This window comes from Rutilus rutilus (genome assembly GCF_951802725.1).
Source record: "Rutilus rutilus genome assembly, chromosome: 21".
Taxonomy (NCBI): Eukaryota; Metazoa; Chordata; class Actinopteri; order Cypriniformes; family Leuciscidae; genus Rutilus; species Rutilus rutilus.
In genome coordinates this window covers 4,596,784-4,609,247 of record NC_140226.1, presented here as the reverse complement: position 1 = coordinate 4,609,247, position 12,464 = coordinate 4,596,784, and the positions used below count along the sequence as shown (strand labels likewise).

Sequence of the window (12,464 nt, the reverse complement as noted above, 5' to 3'; positions counted from 1 at the left end):
GTTAGTTTGTGACACAGACGCAGTTCAGAGAATCGGATCTGTTGGATTTACAAGAAGTGAATTCATCCACTTCTCCCGAAATACATAAAAGTAAGTGGCAGGTGAACTGGGAGAAGAATAGAGTAAACTTTAAAGTTACTTACACAATGTGTATCTGATATGAATAAAATTATAATGGAAAGGATTATTTTTGCCTCTTCCTTTGACATCAGTGTGTATTTTACAAACTCTAAATGTATTGTTTTTTTACTACTTATGTCTGAAACCTAAAACAAACATTATGTGGATGAAAACACTGAAAAGATATGACAGCTGAGCGCGCCTGTCTCTGGCTCAGCGCCAGCCAACGCGAAAGCACATTTGAATTTAGCAGTTGATCACCTCATGCACTGACCGTTCTAATCACACCGGTGCTCCAGGGACCAGCCTAGACTGATCACACCGGTGTGGTCGAATGTGCGAAAGGGTTAAAAGAAGAAGAATGTATTTATGTAAATTCAAATATATTTATATGAAATGTCAGAATTTTTTTTTTTTTATAGCCTACGTAATTTTTTGGCGGCACCCCTGACACAGTCAGGGCCGGGGCAGTGTGCCGCGGCACCCACTTTGAGAAAGGCTGATGTAGAGAATGATTCTTCATGATGATCAGTGTCTACGTCACAGGCTGGACAACGAAGGAGCAAGCAAATGATCGTAAGATCGTATTTTGAGTTAAACACACATGAACGGCATCATAAAGTCATAAATACCAGTGGGAAGCACTGGATTTTCTTTAAGCCCTGATCTGTACGAGTTTGGGTAGTGTCAGTGAGAAACGTGGCAGAATACCACAATATTCATTAGTATTAAGCAGTGGCATTGTTAGGATTTTAACAAAATAAGTGAATTGCCTGCACAAATTATGATGGCATTGTAATATAACAATACAATAAAGTTTACAGTGGGTTTCTAAATTATTTAAAAACATAAAAAAAAACAAAAAAACATTGGCAACACAAACAAAGACACATTGAACAAAGACAGGACTGTCAGAGGAAACACCAGGCCTAACAGTGCGACAGGTGAGTCTCCCTCCCCCATACAGGGAGACTTGGACCTTATTGAAATATGTAGGAAAGCGGCTGCTAAACTCTCTATCGACTGGCCATCACAACAGAAGGGCCAGGGAGTCTGCCGTCACACACTTCCCCAACCATGCAGCTGATTCCAGCCATCCCAGCATGCATTGCAGAGAACCACAGTTTTTGGGACAAGCCTTTCTCTCATAGAGTGCCTGTTAAAGGTTCTCTAGCCTGGATGTGCTTAATATGGAGGAACTGGGGATGTCCAACCAACAACCACTACCCTGATGGTCGGTGGCAAGTCACCCCCACCCCATATTACACACATAATTTCAGGGTTAACCCTCAGGTGCTCTTCGAGTCACACTTGTTATCTTCCCGGTCAAAAGTGACCGGACACCTAAAAATGAAACTTTCTCCATCCCAGTAAAACCAATGCAATTTATTTTTGTTCAATAATATTTTTATTTTGTATTTTGTATTTTGAAAGAATTTGATGTTACTTATGAATATTTATGCAATATTTATGGTCCCTTTATGCCGTTGAAATTGTGTATATATATATATATATATATATAATTAATGCAGTATTTTAGGTTAAAATAGAGACTAGGCCTTAAAAACAATTTTTGAAGGCAGATTAGCACCATCTGGTGAGAGTATGGAGTGAAAACGTAGTACCATGGTGTAACCACTAGATGGAATGTACAGCTCTCTATTCACCTTATTTTCGAACGCGGAAGTAAATATGGGTCCAGTATCCGGTTTTTGTGCGGCACTTCCGTTTCCTCGCTTCTCTGGGCTAACTAACGATATCGATTGCGAAGGATTATGCAGAGTTGACAGAAAAATGTTACACATGCCTTAGCAGATGAATACAACAAAGAACTAAAGCCCCGCCTCACCCAGGTCGGGTACTGGACCTGGTTGAAAACACTCATGCATCTAGCTGGCAGATTGCCAAAACTTCGCCGGCGCCTTCAGCACCGCCCTAAACACGGTCGAGCCAACGCTGGACTAAGTTAATATATCTATGGAGGTAGGCTATTTTGTCATGTCAAATGTATTAATAATGTCATCAGAATGCAACCAAAGCACATGATAGCAATAAGTAGATGGCTATAAATAATTATAAATCATACAAAATAAATGCCATGATGATCATGCCATGATGACTAGATTTTATACAGGGGTTACTATAATGATTTTGTTTCTCCTTGGAGTTTTTATTCAGACTTCGTAGCCCAGCCACTTTTATCGGGTGGTCTTCTGTAGGTCTTGTGTTCACGAAATGAAACATACGGTCGTTTCTTCAAATGGGCTGCGTGGCGTGTCCGTTATTTCGGCTCCCATGTTAACCGGTTATTTAGAGCTTGCACACTGCCTGCGTGACACGCGCGTCTCAGGGAAAATGCGTGCATGCTAGAAATAGAATCGATGCCTATTTTTCACGCGACACGCAAGCGTTTTGGAAGCGTTTCCAGGCAAAATAGAATAGGAAAATATGTTTGTATGTCATTTTGATATGAATACATATTAATAAATGACATTTTGATGTTTGAATTTAGGTTTTGACATAAATGCAGATATAGCCTAAATGTAAAAAAAAAATATATATTATCGATTTTCAAATATTGCACCTGTCAATACAGAACGAAATATTCTGTAGCCTATTTTGCCGTCAATACTGCCGACGTTGTCTTTGCTGCTATATATTTATGTTTAACATTAAGTGCCTTCCACAACTCTCTCCCCATATGTCAAATATATCACCAATGAGGCTTATCATGTTACCTAGCAGCAGCAACGCCTCGTCAGAGACGTTTCTGGTGTGCAAAGACATAGAAAACACCACGCAACAGAAACGCCACGCAGCCAGTGTGTCGCCGGTCGTAGGCTATAGGGCGCCTGATTATTAAAATGTCAATAATTCGATGATTAAAACACTCCTGCTCCAAGTAAATCTTTCTTTTGTGCCAGTTATTATGACAACCTCTAACTGCACAACGATGAGTTTGTTGTTATGAACAACGCTCGCCAGTGACCGGAAGTGCCTAACCGGAAGTCTCGCACAAAATACCGTCAACTGGCTGCGTCCGTATTTCCGTTAAAAATAAGGTGGATAGAGCTGATAAGTCCCGCCCATCCGTAAAACCCCAAGTGGACCTCTAGGTTGAAAAATCGTCAATGCAAGTGAATGGGAGAAAATAATTATTTTCTGGTCCGGTTTGAATTGTGCCATGAATGTGAACATATGTTGTCTGTGAATTTTTTATATAATCTTTCCTGTTACGAGTTTGACAGTATATGGTATGATTCTTCGGCTAGCAGTTGTGGAAAAGACATAACGAGAAAGTCTACATGTCGCCTATGTGACGTCACCCCATAAAGTTGACTTACCCGTGGTTTTCGCCAACCTCAACGATTTTGTCCTCTCCCTGAAATAAGGCGGTGAAGTGCACCAAAGACACAGTCATGTTTAGCGGGATCCGTGAGCTAGTGTCAGTGTGCGAGTGGTGGTGACGTTTCAAACGCGTCGAAAGCAGCGAAGAGTTGTAGTCCCCAAAGTGCTCTCACACAAAGTCTAACCGTATCAAACTTCTACCCGCTAAACTGTTGCATTCTTTACACGAAAAGTTATATGAAAAATTCACAGAAAACATATGTTCACATTCATGGCAAAATTCAAACGGGACCCGAAAATAATTATTTTCTCCCATTAACTTGCATTGACGATTTTTCAACCTAGAGGTCCAGTGGGGTTAGCGGAAGGGGCGGGACTTACCAGCTCTACATAATACATTACATGCATAGTCTCCAATGCCATCTCTCATGTTCATCCATCCTCGGGATGCTGCTGTTCTTCTTTGCGCGATTTTTTTTATCTGTCTATGGATTTTTTTATTTTGTTTTTATGGAAAGATTAAAAATACGGGAAATATTTAAACGGGATGATAGCGGGATAGCAAGAATCCCGGGAAAAATGGGAGGGTTGACAGGTATGACTTACGTGCTATACCATTACCATTAAAATATGTAATTCATTTATTTTTATTGTAAATGTCAATTTGCATTTAACCAATGTGCAAAATAGACATACAACATACAAATACACAATATACAATTAGTACAATAAAAAGAAACCACTTTTTACCCCTTCCATATATAAAAAACAAAAACACACTGGCACATTATGCGCTTTCCTCTATTGCAGTTCGACAATTTACCTTTAATTTCATAACATCAACTACATGTTCAAGAAACATTTCCATGTCATTAATTTCGGTAAAGATGAAGCAAAAGGGTTCCAGAGCATCTATTCTGTCCTCTGGAAACTCAGCCTTCTCTAATCTCTCAATTGCTTCCGCAACGTCTTGTTCCTCCATACACAGTACTTTGGGCACCTGAACAGAACCAAGCAGCACACTTGACTGATCCAAACACCACTTGCTGGCTATCTTCAAATCTGGCATCAATCGACTCTGTGAAAAAACACAGAGATCAAGGGAGATACAACTGTGATAAACCAAACACATTGACAACAAAAACCAAAGCAAAACAACAACTATTTTCAATTATTATGACTTTGTTGCTAGTCATGTAACAAAACAGTGTACCTCTTGTGATGATTCTAGTGGTGTATCCTCCAACACAGGATGCAGTACATCTGCCTAAAAATATATAAAATACAAAGAAATTAATATTTCATTTAAGTCGGTGTTAACTTTATAACTTTTTATTTAAAGATAATTAGCTTTTTTTAGTACCAACTACACAGTACATACCTGTGATGATAATTCTTGAACCTGATGTTGTGGCTCTGCCTGTTAGTCAAACACCACAGCATAAGCAAATCAAACATCCACAAAGTAATATGACATTTTAAGTGTTATATTCCCTAGTATAAGCTTTCACCTGAGAGGTCTCCTCAAACTTCCTTTTCTTTAGTCTAAAAACTGGCTGTTGATCACCCCTTAGGAAGGTTTTAGACTCCTCAGTAAAGTGTGCAAAAACCTTTCCATGGCTGTAAAGCATGACAATATTACACATTTTTCCGTGATTTATTTGTTTATATCCAAAAAAAGAAAGAAAGAAATACTGTACCTATCCAGACCATAGTTCTCCATCAACATCACACACCACCATTTCCGCAGTTCTGGCATGTCCAGCTGCACAAAACATTATGGGGTAATTATTACCACTTTGCATTTTAAAATCACACTGACTCAACATTATTGTAAACAAGTACTCACAATTGTGTAGTCAAATGAGGAATCCATCACCAGGTAAAATGCAGACTATACAGGGGGGAAAAAACATGATGAGGCAAAAGAGAATTAAAAACAGCCAGATGACTAACAAACAAAAATCAATCTTACCATTAACATGAAGACACCGCAGTCATTACCATATGGTTGCCCTGGAAACCCCTTTAATATAGAAAAATACATTAGTGACTAAAATTTCAATAAGTAACAGAGAGACTTGATCAAATTTACCTCTAAATCAAGGCCTGTCTTTTCAGCCCATTTTCCAGGCATTAACCGGTTCGCAATATCCCTGTCGATTACAGATTGTGTTCATTTTAACATTAGCAGTTTTTTCTTAATAACTTTTCGCATTTAAATCTGTAGAACAGTTTCTCAAACTGGGATCAGTGAAAGAGCCAGGGGTTGGCCTGCAACTATATAGATATTATTAGCATGATATTGATTACAAAACGAGCTTGAATCAGATAGGGATCCCCTAGTACTCTCAGTAACCTCTGAGAAACCCGTTCAAGAACACAATGAGAACAAACCATCATGCATAATATAGGAAAATAACATCTGAAAAATACATACAATACTATGAACTTCATGAAATAAGTCACAGAACTGTGACTATTAGTGAACAACTGAACATGCAAGCATTGTTAAATAACACAGGTTTCTCAGACCATAAGCTGTCACAATGAAACAAAGGTGTTTAAATCTGAAATCATCACTAATGCAAAAAAGGTCTGAGAAAGCTGAAGCACATTAGAACAAGTACAAACCTTCATACAGTCGAAAAAACAGCTCCAACTGAACAATCCCTGAAATAAGATGATCTTGCAGTGTAGACGGGTCAAATGAACGTGACCTTCTCTGAACAAAAGCGCAACCGCGCATTTTAAGTACATTTTTTCAAAGACCTCAACAGAGCTTTGTATCTCTGGTTACCAAATCCGAGTGGTGTCTCAGAACATTTAGAGTCTAAAAAGAGAATTAATCTCTGGGCTGGCTTCAAAACCTAAAGAAAAGAACAGTATAGTTTTTTTCTTAACATTAACAACAGCACAAATTACTTTTTCTTAACATTATTAACAGCACAAATTACTTTTTCTAACATTATTAACAACACAAATGACTTTTTCTTAACATTATTAACAACACAAAGTACTTTTTCTTAACATTATTAACAGCACAAATGACTTTTTTTGGTATTTTCATATTCTACAAAATATGTTTTTTCTTTTTTATGTTTACCTTTACATCTATTTGGTACTTTCTGCAGTTATACATGCACTGAAATCAAAGCACTACTGGCATGCATATATTTATTTTTTATATTCACTAAATGCAGTGTGAATACGTACACACAGCTGGTAGTGTCCTGGTGTCCAAATCGGAATCACAAGGGCATCTTTCAAGTAAGCATCATCCTGACATGAATAAGAAAGTTTTAGTGAACACATCATAACAGCATGCATAATAGGGATTAGAACAACATGTACTTACAGGTAGACTCACAAATGGATCACAGTTGTTTGGTGGCAGCCATGTTGGTACAACATAAAGACTGGCTACATAAATGTTCTTGCCCTGCAGGGTATTGTGTGTAGAAGATACCATTCAAAATATGTACTGTCAACTCAACTATTGTAATATTGTATAAAATGAATATTGTACAACTTGAAGGTATTTCTAAGTAACTAAATATATAATTGAAATACCTTTGAGCGTGCAATGCTTTCAAGCAACTGAAAACAACTATTTCCAATCTGAAAAAAAAAGTATATAAAAATACAAAATTATAAATCCATGTTACAACAAATATATAAAGCAATATAAAACAGCTGTAATCTTACAGTTGACTCCATGTCTCTGTTAAAGCCCAGTGTCCAAAAGTCAGCACGGTTTAGGACAGCATTCATTGTTCGAACAATCAGTTCCTCTCCTGGTCTCTCAATGTCCAGTATGTAGTTTAGCTATTAACAACAACAAAAAAGGTTTCAACATTAAAAATCCCACAGTTAAACATCCATCCATCCATCCATCCATCCATCTTCTACCGCTTATCCGGGGCCGGGTCGCGGGGGCAGCAGTCTAAGCAGGGATGCCCAGACTTCCCTCTCCCTAGACACTTCCTCCAGCTCTTCCGGGGGGACACTGAGGCGTTCCCAGGCCAGCCGGGAGACATAGTCTCTCCAGCGTGTCCTAGGTCTTCCCCGGGGTCTCCTCCCGGTGGGACATGCCCGGAACACCTTCCCGGGAAGGCGTCCAGGAGGCATCCGGAAAAGATGCCCGAGCCACCTCAACTGACCCCTCTCGATGTGGAGGAGCAGCGGCTCTACTCTGAGCTCCTCCCAAATGACCGAGCTTCTCACCCTTTCTCTAAGGGATCGTCCAGCCACCCTGCGGAGAAAGCTCATTTCGGCCGCTTGTATCCGGGATCTTGTCCTTTCGGTCATGACCCACAGCTCATGACCATAGGTGAGAGTAGGAACGTAGATTGACTGGTAAATCGAGAGCTTCGCCTTGCGGCTCAGCTCCTTCTTCACCACGACAGACCGGTACAGGGACCGCATTACTGCAGAAGCTGCACCGATCCGCCTGTCAATCTCCCGTTCCATCCTTCCCTCACTCGTGAACAAGACCCCAAGATACTTGAACTCCTCCACTTGAGGCAGGAGCTCTCCACCAACCTGAAGCGGGCAAACCACCCTTTTCCGACTGAGAACCATGGCCTCGGACTTGGACGTGCTGATTTTCATCCCAGCCGCTTCACACTCGGCTGCAAACCGTCCCAGTGCATGCTGGAGGTCCTGGTCTGATGAGGCCAACACGACAACATCATCCGCAAAGAGCAGAGATGAAATCGTGTGGTCCCCAAACCCGACCCCCTCCGGCCCCTGGCTGCGCCTAGAAATTCTGTCCATAAAAATTATGAACAGAACCGGCGACAAAGGGCAGCCCTGCCGGAGTCCAACACGCACCGGGAACAAGTCTGACTTACTGCTGGCAATACGAACCAAGCTCCTGCTCCGGTCGTACAGGGACCGGATAGCCCTTAGCAAAGGGCCCCGGACCCCATACTCCCGGAGCACCCTCCACAGGCCGCCGCGAGGGACACAGTCGAATGCCTTCTCCAAATCCACAAAGCACATGTAGATTGGTTGGGCAAACTCCCATGAGCCCTCCAGCACCCCTGTAGAGGGTATAGAGCTGGTCCAGTGTTCCACGACCGGGACGAAAACCACACTGTTCCTCCTGAATCCGAGGTTCTACTATCGGCCGGATTCTCCTCTCCAGTACCTTGGCATAGACTTTCCCAGGGAGGCTGAGAAGCTGCCATTAAACAGAGCTGTATTAATGATTTATTGAAACTAACAAGTTCTTTTTGAGCTGGATGATTTCCCAAAGTCCATGATGCTCGACAGGCTGAAATATTTTCACACTTGGTGAATGCTTCACATTGAGGTCCACAGTCTTCTGCATGTTAAAAAAAAAACAGTATTAGCAAAAAGGCAAAAAACATTGAAAGTCACAAGGAGAAAAAAAAATTCTCACTAATGTCCTGTTTTATGTGATGTGGATGTTGCCTGACGGTTTCTCTTTCACTAGCTTGTGGGGCTGAGAAAAGCAGGGTAAAACAAGGTTACTATTGTAAAGTTACTCAAAATATCATGGTTTATAAAAGAAAGCAGTGCAGCATAACTATTGGCTACTGACCTAGAATAGCTTGCCCTAAGTCAGACAGGATGATATCTTCAATTCCATGAGGTCTGTGACCACGTTGCAGCTGTACTTCCAGAAGCTTCTGGTTTGTGGATGTGTTCTTATGATGAATGATGTTGCGCATCATAAAGATATGTGTTGATGGTGCCATGTTGTTGAGGAAATAGTTGCTTTTTCGCAAGCTTGCAAAAAACTGTTCTGCTATTTGACTATTTAGCCAACCCTGTAGCTCTGGGACCAGGCTGATTCTTCTGAGTACTTCCTGGGGGAAGGCGACATCTAGTGAAGCGAAGGCGACATCTAGTGAAGGCGACACAGAAGCGAAGGCGAAGCGACACTAGATGTCGAAGCGAAGGCGACATCTAGTGTATACATAGATATATACACTAGATGTTGCTTGGCTACGGTTTCGTTCCAATGAACTGCAGTAGCCAAGGCGACATCTATGTTTATATCTATACCCGCCCGCGCCGTCAGATCATTTGGACGTGTGCTGTTTTCAAGAGATAACAACGATATAAATACTGTTCGTTTTCTCACACAAACCGCTCGTTTCGTGTCTTAGGCCATCAATGTGTACTTATGATGGGGAATTGTTTCATTTGGACGATGGGGAATTGTTTTAATTTGGACTCTGTGCTTGTGTTTTGAGACAATGACCATCGACCTGCATTAAATGACTGACAGACAAGAACGGTTTGACCTAAAAATATCAAAATTGAAACTACTGCGGAAACAAAGACACCTACATCTTGGATGCCCTTGAGGTAAGCTAAAACATATCAAAAATTAATTTCAAAGTGAACTATCGCTTTAAACTGTTATTTGCGTCAGTTTCACTAAACGGCTCAACACGCTTGCTGCCGCGGACATTTAAGAAGGAATGGATATTTGCTTCAAGTGACAGGCTTGGTGATTGAAATTGTATTTGTATAATCTTTCTGTATATGTTTAATTTTCTTTAGATTTTCTGTCTAAAAGTGACCAAAAATACATTTAACTCCAGCTCACCATCGGTGTCGCCAAAGTGCTCCATCTCCAAAACGTTCGTACGCATGGGTCAGAGTTTGCGTGCAGGTGCGCAAATTTTCCCGTCAAGTTTTTCTTTATAAATCCCACCTTTTGCGCAGGAACTGGCGTACGCATGTTTTCAGCCCCGTTTTGTGCGTACGCAAGCTTTATAAATGAGGCCCCTGGTCCGCACACGCTTTTACTGGCCAAGGATGTACTCCAATGTTGAACGCAAAGTAAATACCTGTGAGAGGTGCATCAGGAGGAAAACCAAAGCCGAAAGAGCATTCCCCTTAGTTAATATAGAAACTAGCAGGCCTCTGGAACTTGTCTGTATGGACTATCTCTCTCTCGAGCCAGATGGACGTGGTACAAAGAACATCCTAGTTATCACAGACCATTTTACTAAATATGCTGTGGCAGTTCCAACAGCCGATCAGAGAGCAAAAACAGTTGCCAAAACTCTGTGGAATAACTTTGTGCACTATGGGATTCCAGAGCGTTTGCACAGCGACCAAGGTCGTGATTTTGAGTCTGCTGTGATTAAGGACCTTTGTCTCTTGCTGGGGATAAAGAAGACTCGAACAACTCCCTACCACCCACGTGGGAATCCCGTAGAACGTTTTAACCGCACGCTCCTTCAAATGCTAGGAACTCTCCAAGAGGAAGACAAAGTGAGATGGCAGGACCACGTTCAACCGCTGGTACATGCCTATAATTGTACCAAGAATGATACAACTGGGTTCTCTCCGTATCTGTTTGTTTGGGAGACAGGCAAGCCTTCCAATAGACGTGGCTTTTGGTATCAAACCAGAAGGGGGGAAGAAAGTTACCCACACAGAGTATGTCAAAAGGTTGCAAGAGAGTTTGCAAGAGAGTTACAAGATTGCTGTTGAACACTGAGAAGACAGCTCTTCGTAACAAACAAAGGTACGATCTGAGAGTTTACCTTGCATGTTAAGGACCATGTCCTTGTCAAGAATGTGGGAATAAGAGGTAAACATAAGCTAGCGGATCGATGGAGCAACACAATCTATCAAGTGGTCAAACAGATAAATGAATCTCCTGTTTATGTAGTGAAGCCTCTTACGACGAATGGTCCAGAAAAAACACTTCGAGATTTGCTTTTGCCCTGTGGATTCTTGACTTCCACCAATTCCACTGATGGAAGTGACAAGGAGGAGAGAAAGGAGAAGATCTCTTGTCCTAGGGAAATCTTAGTTAGTGAATGTTTTAACCCAGATGTTATTCAAGAACCTGTCCCTGACCATGGAGCAGAGGTGGATTATTATTATTTCCCTCACACCACACAAGACACATATCCTACCGTAACCATTATCAGAGAAGTGCCTTACAACAAACCCATGAATGAGAATGCCAGTGAGACCACATTGGATCCTAATGCAAGGCCATTTGAACCTTCTGGTAGTAAGGAGGATGTGCTCTTACCTGGAGAAACCCTGACAGATGAAATCTTACCTGGAGAAACCCTGACAGAGGAAATCTTACCTGGAAAGTCCTTGGAAGAGATGATGAATAACTCACCTGTCAAGGAACTTGATTCAAAGTCCATGGATCGCTGTGATGATGAGTCCGATCAGGAGTTGCTTGTTAATGACACTGAACCTGTTGAGAAAAAGAATGAAGCAAGAGAGAATAAACAAAACAACAGTTAAACTGTGAATGAGGATTGTGATGTAGAAAATGAAGATATATCTGTTCAAGAGATGCCAGAGCTCAGACGTTCTACACGACATAGGGAACAACCTGATAGACTGAACTATAAGTCATTAGGAAATCCTTTAGTATTAGTTATGCATTCCCTATTTGAAGGTCTAAACCAAGCTTTCACACGAGCTCTTGAAGCTGATACTTTCCCTCAAGTTAGAGCACTAGCGCCTGATACATCTGAACTCTTATAAATGCACTACATGCAGAGACGCATGCAGGTTGCAGTACCGTAGTTTCCCTGTAGGGGCCGCTATACAAACGAGTTGAATGAGAAGAAAATATAGAGAGAAGAAGACTGTAGAATAGCTGATGAGCACAAGGTGATCAAGCGCTGCTTTTGAATTACTAAAAAGAGCGCGTTTTTCTGAACAAAAAGAGTTTACACTTTCCATAAGTCTTATGAAGTATGTTCGTGAGTCCAAAAGGAATCCCATTTGATTCTATTGGGAAACTTCTGCGAACTCTGGTGAGTTTCTGTGTTTAAAGAAATGTTTAGTTGATGTGTTTTAACTGATTAACGATCAGAATTGTGTATATATGTTATACTGAATAGAAAAAAACAGAGTTAAAATGTGATGTTTATTGAAAGTCAAAATGTTTTTTGTATTTGATTTCACGTTATACAAACGGAGATCGGGGAAACTGATAGATTTGATTCTTGATACATTTATTTTAT

At 40.9% G+C, this 12,464-nt stretch overlaps 1 protein-coding gene across 1 annotated transcript; it reads right to left on the bottom strand.

Moving 5' to 3' along the window:
* Nucleotides 1-4,224: 4,224 nt before the first annotated feature.
* Nucleotides 4,225-5,611, bottom strand: LOC311280444 (uncharacterized protein). Its single transcript, XM_084392608.1, has 8 exons — nt 5,564-5,611; nt 5,444-5,494; nt 5,318-5,362; nt 5,169-5,233; nt 4,980-5,088; nt 4,850-4,888; nt 4,682-4,735; nt 4,225-4,546 (listed from the first exon to the last, which is right to left on the bottom strand). Exons 1-8 carry the CDS (start codon nt 5,603-5,605, stop codon nt 4,256-4,258), a joined length of 696 nt encoding a protein of 231 aa, XP_084248734.1. The 5' UTR covers nt 5,606-5,611; the 3' UTR covers nt 4,225-4,255.
* Nucleotides 5,612-12,464: the final 6,853 nt, after the last annotated feature.